This window comes from Silurus aristotelis (assembly GCF_946808225.1).
Source record: "Silurus aristotelis genome assembly, chromosome: 24".
Lineage (NCBI taxonomy): Eukaryota > Metazoa > Chordata > Actinopteri > Siluriformes > Siluridae > Silurus > Silurus aristotelis.
Window position 1 is genome coordinate 6,633,985 of NC_139597.1, and position 7,902 is coordinate 6,641,886.

At 37.5% G+C, this 7,902-nt stretch overlaps 1 protein-coding gene and 1 long non-coding RNA gene across 12 annotated transcripts in view; both read left to right on the forward strand.

Moving 5' to 3' along the window:
• Positions 1-1,060, forward strand: part of LOC310719299 (uncharacterized protein) — a 56,659-nt gene extending 55,599 nt beyond the window's left edge. For all 11 annotated transcript variants that reach the window (XR_014531427.1, XR_014531428.1, XR_014531429.1 and 8 more), the window contains one exon: positions 299-1,060. Coding sequence is in view for 2 of the 11 variants with exons in the window: in XM_083528896.1 (XP_083385022.1) it covers positions 299-485 (187 nt within the window). In the remaining 9 variants the exon portion in view is untranslated. The remainder of the gene's footprint in view (positions 1-298) is intronic.
• A 2,602-nt stretch (positions 1,061-3,662) lies between these two features.
• Positions 3,663-7,417, forward strand: LOC310719305. The gene is made up of 2 exons (XR_014531441.1): positions 3,663-5,336; positions 5,573-7,417. It is a non-coding gene; the product is annotated as an uncharacterized lncRNA (long non-coding RNA).
• The last annotated feature ends 485 nt before the right edge of the window (positions 7,418-7,902 follow it).

Genomic DNA, 7,902 nt, shown 5'->3' on the forward strand with positions numbered 1-7,902 from the left:
CTTTCTCATTAACTTCAATTCAGAAAGTTTGGGATTGCAGTAAATGGTTTTGTGAGCATTCCATGACATTGTGAAAAGATTAAAATGGTCTTTTCTAAAAGAATAAGAAATTCCCAGTACATAAAACCATCCCAACATTAAGTTTTTACCCAAAAGAGCATATCCCGTTATGTTTTATTCATTACTTAAACACCAAATAATATTGTTTATCTCTTTACACAGTCTGTCTTAGTTTCATATGTCCACTCTTTTCTTCGCTAATATGTTGTTTCTCTGTTTTTACATCTGTCCATTTTAGATACAGATCACCCCTCCCTCTCTCCCTCCCTCACTTCTGTTTACCACCTGACTGCCACTGCACAGACACAAACTCTCCTCTGAGCATAAAGCATGAAGCGTGGATCTACCGAGACAGTCGGATGGGAAAGCACTTAACCTGGGTGAAACGCTGGTCTTCCAGGAGCCACGTCATTCAGAGGGAGTGAAAACGGAAAGAGTTTACCCATCCTTGCTGGAAACCTGAATGACCATGTGTGGAAAGAGGCACATAGAGGTTATGTAAACGCCAGCTGAACCATCCAAACCCGGCTGAAAAAGAAGAAAGCAGGAAGCAGCCGATGTCATCACTGGTAGTGTTTTTTGAGCATGTGTCTATGAATGTGTCTTTTTTGGGGGGGTTTCCTGCTACTTCCTGAGAGAGAATGGAAGAGGAACTAGAGTGACTAGGTAAAGGGAACCATACTTCCATAGTGGGCTTTTCACACACGCATAATTGTACACATGATTGTAGCCTAGAACATGTGCATGTATGCTTGTGTGTGGGTGTGTTTCCACAAAAAAATGCTTTTTATGGTTTAACACAAACACTGCCCTCTTGTGTTTGCCCACAGACCTGCATGCTTTTGTTTTATACCAATGCAGGTTTGTATACAAAAATGGTGGCACCAAATAATTATTTACAGATTAAGCATTATAATAGTTTTAATTGCTTTAAAGCTTTTTTTAAAAAAATAGTTTTAATGGCTTTAAAGCTGCTTAATAAGAAGTTACTTGTTTAAAATGTGTACAACATCCTCTGTGATTCATTTAGAGTGGTCTATGGTAGAGGTGAAACTGAGGGTGGCAAAACGTATTTCGGTGCAACACCTGTGGTCGCAAGCAAGTCAACAGCTTTATTCATGTTTCAGTTTGACAGTTTAATTCAGGAAAGACAACACCTATGGCTCATGTTATAGTTTGGTCCAGTCAACAGAAATCAGTCTAAACAACTACTGGCTAAAACCTGATTAATCAACTATTCTATCCTGGTTTTACTGACAATTTTAGATTTTTCTTCATTATTCTGCACCATTCACATATCAGTAGAACAAGAAGTTAAAAACCTTTAGATAAACTTATAGAGACCAAAATTATGATGCTTAAATTTATATTTACACACACACACACACACACACACACACACACACATATATATATATATATATATATATATATATATAGTTGCAATGTCTATTGGTTAAAATGCTATACATATAACATTTCATTTCATTGAAAATGAATTCATGAAACCCATCCCCTGTGTTTCCCACTATGCCCCACACACACACACACACACACACACACACACACACACACACACACACACACACACACACACACACACACACACACACACACACACACACAGTAAACCTATATACTGTTATGGTATCCAGTCTCACCCTATAGGTTCCTATTTGAGTCTGTGTCTTCTGAATGATTATTTCTTTGTGTTGTATTAAGGAGTTTTTCTTGATATTTTCCAGTCTGGTTTGTACATTAAGGATTTAACACTGTACGCCAAATATGTTTGGTGACGATGTCTATTTCTTTGCTTCTTTTATATATTTAATCAGCTTCAAATCAAAAAGCATCCGTGTTCACAGGGTTGCAGTTTTTGAAGTCTGCTAGAGGCATTTTCTGGTGCATGTTGTATGTGATGGATTGGACAGGAAAAGAGCATGACAGACTATAATGAGTGGAGCATGCAATAATAATTAGGTGTAGTTCAGATACCGGATTTCAGAAATGCATGCACCCCACAGAGACCTAGTTTCACATAAAAAAGACTGTAGGCTTTACATTTAGCTGTAAACGGCGCTCGAAAAGTTTACACTGACTAGCTGTCAAAGCAAAAACAAAAATTATTTGTATTTGTGATTAGATTGAGAAAAAAAATGGAAGGCCAGCAAGCTCACCAGCAGCTGATTAAAGTTTAGGTGAGTACATCGACCCGATCGTCTCTCTACAGTGTTTAGAGAACCCGTGACTCATATTTTCTGACTCCGAGCAGTCGCCCTCTAGAAGGTCCTGACGTCATCCTCCCACAACTCTAAGTCATGCAGTGATTTTTCAGAGCCAATTTACACACAGATAAACAGAGTGCACAGTGCCAGAGAGCCTGCACTCTACCTCGCATCGCTGGTCATGCAAAGTTGTACCGTCATCCTGACCAAAACCCAGTTTGATGGATGGTTACTGTGCTGGTCTTATTTATTTTAACAGGAGCAGCCACTTCCTCTCAAACTGAACCAGCTGCTATCACAGTATTTATCTCCCTTTCCTGTGGAGTTCTTTTTCAGCCTGGGCATTTCCATACAACATGCAAGGGCCACAGAGGACAAACCTTCTCCCGGATGCTGGTTTCACATGGTGGTTTAGATGTGTTCTACCCAGTGTCTAGCACCATTTGAAATCAGTGTTCCTGAAGAAGAATGGCTGCTGGAGAGTGGCGAAGAAAATGAAACCTGAACAAAGATTTTATACACTAATCACTTCAGTGCAAGACTTCTTAGAACAGTAACCACAATAGAGAGTAACAAAGCGACAGGTGGCCAGTAATTTTCTGTTTGTTTGTGTGACATGGAGCTGTGATTTCAGCAACAAATGGTACACACCAACGTGACACTGAAGCATAAAAATCTTTTTTTTTTTTTTAACTCCGGCATTTTCCAATTCTGTGAAAATTAGCTGTAAAGCATACATTTCTAACAAATCCGACCATTTCATTTAGATTTTATCTTGGACCCTTCCTCTTGCATTTGCAGTCAGATGTTTCTTAAGTTCCCCACTGACAGCTTTAGTTCCTGCATTTAGTTGTCATTTCCTTTTTGACACAGAAAAATGGAAGAAAACTTAGAACTCTGGTTTTATCTCATCCTGTTATACATTACCTATTTAAATAGATGTAGACATATGTAATATACAGCTTGGAATGATTGCATTTGGCTGGTATATACCATGTAAACAAGCATTAAACAAGCAGTTTCACACTGATTACATTATTAACATGTTAAACTGTACAGTTACTATGGTTCAATGATTGGTCAGAAGGTGTTCAGCAAACGTAGCAGTGTATACGCGGTATGTTACAGGATGTACACATCTGTACACTGTGTTTTTGATGTTTCAAAGCCCCAGCTCTTTTCTCTCCTTTTTAAGCACCGTGGCCAGGCAGCCACATACATGTACACTGTAAAGTTTATACAGTACTGCAAATTGCCATTTTGCTCAATTTTGTACTCTAATTTGCTTAATTATTAACAAATTACAGTATACTAACCCGTACTGATCACCATTCTTTAAGACCATTGCTCGAATTTGGAGGGGGGGATTACGTGGACTTGTGCTGGAAGCGTCCCTCTCCTTTCCACTCTCACCCCCACAAAACGATGACTGATTTCCTCTGGTGCTTAGAGTCTGCACTATCTTCTAGCACCATTTGAAATCGGTTATAATACCTGGGGACAAGTTCTTCAGTTTCCTATGTGAGAAGGTAGTGTCTGTGTTCCTGCAAGTGGGTTTCCATGGATTGAATGTTCAGGTTTATACATGCCTGAGCCACCTGTCCACCTACGCTCAAATGAAAATGTCTGTTTCATTGTGCTATAAATGTTTTATAAATGTCTATACATGAATTGGATTATATTCTGTACAGTATCTTTGAAGCTTTCCATTTTTTTCAGCAGTAAACAGAAAAATATTGTGTGCAATCTGCTGCCATATAAAAGATATAAAGCACTTTAGAGTATTTAATACTTATCCAACCATATGAATTTGAATTCTGATAATGCTGACTGTTGGGGAACATGCATGAAACAAGCTAATACTGGTTATGTTACTACAGCTATAAACATTTATTTTATCATCACACTGTTATTATCTTTTGAATGCTTTAAAATGGAGCTCTTTGTTAATGCAAAATGTCAATGCACTCTCTTCTATAGATGTTCTCGTGCTGGACAATTTACAGTTAATGCTTTTCCCAAAGCACTGACACTGGATGCTAAATAAGCATCTTTAAACAGTTTAAAATCTGTTATGTGGTGCATCCACCATATAAGTACTTGTGAACAAGCTGTTACTATAGAAATGGCAACATAGTAGAAGGTTGGCATTCATTTCAAATTACAATTTGCCTTCCGACCAGTCAAAATGATGAATTTTGTACTTATTAGCCTGTATTAGTATTTGAAGCTCAGTAGTAAATAAGAGAATAAACTTAAACCCTCTTGAAAAATAGGACAATAGAAACTCTCAGAAATAGTAGCTTCCAAGAAACCATTAAAACAGTTTCCAACTGATTTCCATTATGCATTGTTTGTGTACATCATGAAATCATCATTTAACCAAAGTAACTTTTGTAGAACCCTATTGTAATCTGAATGCTTGATGATGCCCCAGTGATTCCTAATGGTTTTCAGAAGACACCAATGTGATCTAAGTTCCCAAAGTTGTCATATATCATTTGTTGTATTGTTTCCATTGAAAACCAATACAATTCCCATTAAAACATTAGAAATTTGATAAAGAAAAAAAAAAAACTGTTTTATTTTAATTAAAGATGAAGCAAAATGATTTTCCCACTTCAACATCAGCTGAACTAGAGACGCGCTAAAGGCAACTTTTTTTTAATGATTATTAATAAAGATGTAAATCAGGTTTAAAGCTATCGAGCGGTTCAAGTATTACTTTTCATGTGGTTTGCCATTTTGCTATTCTGAATATGTCTTTGTTCTGCCAAAAAAAAGAGAGATATGCCTAAATTTATTGCCTTGACTCACAGAAAAAGAATAAACAACCGTGAGCCAATGTTGAATTTATGCTCCAGTAATTTAATTTTATATTCTGCTCTTTTTATTCTTGCGTGCTTCCTCTGTAGATACATTTTTTGTTTCATCAGATAGACCTGATAGTGTGCAAGACTTTGAGACATGTGGTGAAAATTAAATGTGGGGAAAAAATATTCCTTCTTGCAACACTTCCTTAATATTTTAAAATGGGAAATTAATGGAAAGGTCCCCTGGTGGTCTAGTGGTTAAGATGCAGCGCTCCCACCGCTGCGACCCGGGTTCGATTCCCGGTCAGGGAACCATCCCCAGCCACTCTTAGTGCCGGTTCCAAGCCCGGATAAATTGGGGAGGGTTGCGTTAGGAAGGGCATCCAGCGTAAAACATGTGCCAAATCAAAGTGCGGAGGATCCGCTGTGGCGACCCCTAACGGGAGAAGCCGAAAAGAAAGTTTTTAATGGAAGCATACGCTATTCTTGCTTGGGGCTTGCTGATGGAGCAGTCAGAAATCTCCTGGACAATCAAAAATGTGTCCAACCAGATAAGAAGTTAATCCTGCCTTCATAAACACTATATTCATAGATTATTTATGTAGACTTTCATACTTTTAAAGACCGGTTTAAGTGTTAATCAGGCATTTAAATACAACTTATACTTTATAAAAGGAAGCCATACTTCTAGTTTGGCTACATATTCAGAATAATATTGTGGCAGCGGTTCGCGAGTGGATGTGGGAACTTCTCTAGACAAGCTACATTTTAGAAACAGCGCCCTCTATGGTCACAGCATACGATGGTCACAGAATCTGAGAACAGAACAGAACAATCTGAGTCTCAGAACACCGGACGAAAAGAGGGCTGAGACTTCACCTGTAGCTGTATTACTTCCCTTCACTGGAGTGCCAAATCAAGCGCTGTGAAGACATAATTGGCCAAGTTTGAAGTAGAAGAACTTAAGTGTCCTGCTCAGAGCCTGGACCTCTACCCCAATGAAGACCAATGGGATGAACTGGAATAACAAATGCACCCCAGATCTCCTCAAACAGCATCAGTATCTAACTTCACTAAATGCTCATGTGGCTAAATGAAGATCCAAAATCTATTAAAAGTCTTTTCAGAAGATCAGATGTTATTATAACCGTCAACAAGGGACTGCATCTGAAAGAGATGATTCACAAGTAGTTATGAGTGTAATGGTCAGGTGTCGACAAACCTTCGGCCATATAATATAAATAGGCTACAACATTTGTTTATGTTTTTTATCTTTACACTGAATGTGATAACTTTTTGCAAATCCATATTAATTTATTCACTGAAAAAAAGTGTTCAGAAATAAATTCTTCACAATTTTATATAAGAACCTTGTGTCCCGCTGGGGGGGAAAAGTGATCCTGCCTTTCATAACTGATTACGATTTAAAAGTTGTGAGTGACGACTAAATATTATCGTGAACATGCATAAATCATGATGCAGCTTGGCCAGACTTTTGTTAGCAGAATATATGTTTTTTTTCTTCTTCTTCTTGGAAATCATAAACTTGGTTGACAAATGTTGTGATTTTTAACCCAGGATTAAAGATTGGATTTTTGCTTTTTAATTCTTTTTCTGAATTGATTCTTGGATCTCATCTCCAGAATACCACGTTGCTTTGCCCTCTGTTTTTCTATGCAAATGTATGAAATAATAAATACTTAAATACACATGAAAATACCCCATACCCATATAGCCATGTTAGAAAAATTGCCAATATTAATATTTATCAGTGTGATTCATAATTGTATAAAAGTTTCATTTTCATGATTAAAATATGAGGTTTAGACATTTAAATCGACATTTTTATTGACAATTTTTGTGAGATTTTCCTTAGCAGTGTCTCCCCACGCCAAGGAACATTGTGCTGTGGTGGAATAGTTTATTGGAGCCACACCAGGAGTGCTGACGCAGAACACGTTTATTCCAGTGGGCACGTTTGAATGTCCTGAAATAAATCTTTAGAGAGCAGCTCATTTGTTATGAGTTATGCCTGTGAGAATACTTCATGCTTTATTAGTCTAAGCTGCTCAGTCAAACGTATAATTAAAATGTCTTCTCGTTTTATATTTGTAATATTGTAATGGTAGCTGTTATTTGCTCAATTGATGTTAATAATATATGTGGGTTAAAAGAAATCTGTATTGTGTGGGTTTGAAATCAAGTGAAATGTGTCATGCCGGTTTCTGCCCTGTACTTTTTTGTACTGTTTTTATAAAGGTTTTTTGCTGGTAAACATTTAAAGACTGAATAAAGTTTTTTAGTTTCCATCACATGTAAGTGTCCAAGAGTATTACGTTCTCTGCCAAACCTGATTCTTGGATGAGTGAACCAATGAAAGATTGTTGGTTAGAGGGAAAGATGCTGCTTGATTGGCATTTGAAGTGAAAGAACATCATATTGGCATATCACCTAACACCAATATATGCAACACAAAGAAAATAGAAAAATGCATTTAATTTACTTATTCTAAATGCTTTATTCTGGATAGGATTCAATTGGGGTCATTGTTGAAAAACTGGTTAATAGGAATATCATAGATTAGATGCCAGTCCATTGCAGAGCACCGTGTACACACACACACACACACACACACACACACAGACAGACACAGACAGACAGAGCAATTTATTATAACCAGCCCAGACACTGGAATGTTTTGGGAGGTGGAAAGAAACCGGAAAATCCAAAGAAAGCGCCCGAAACTCTGCACAGATACTGCACAATCGTTTGCTAGGATCAAATCATGGACACTGAAGCGGTGA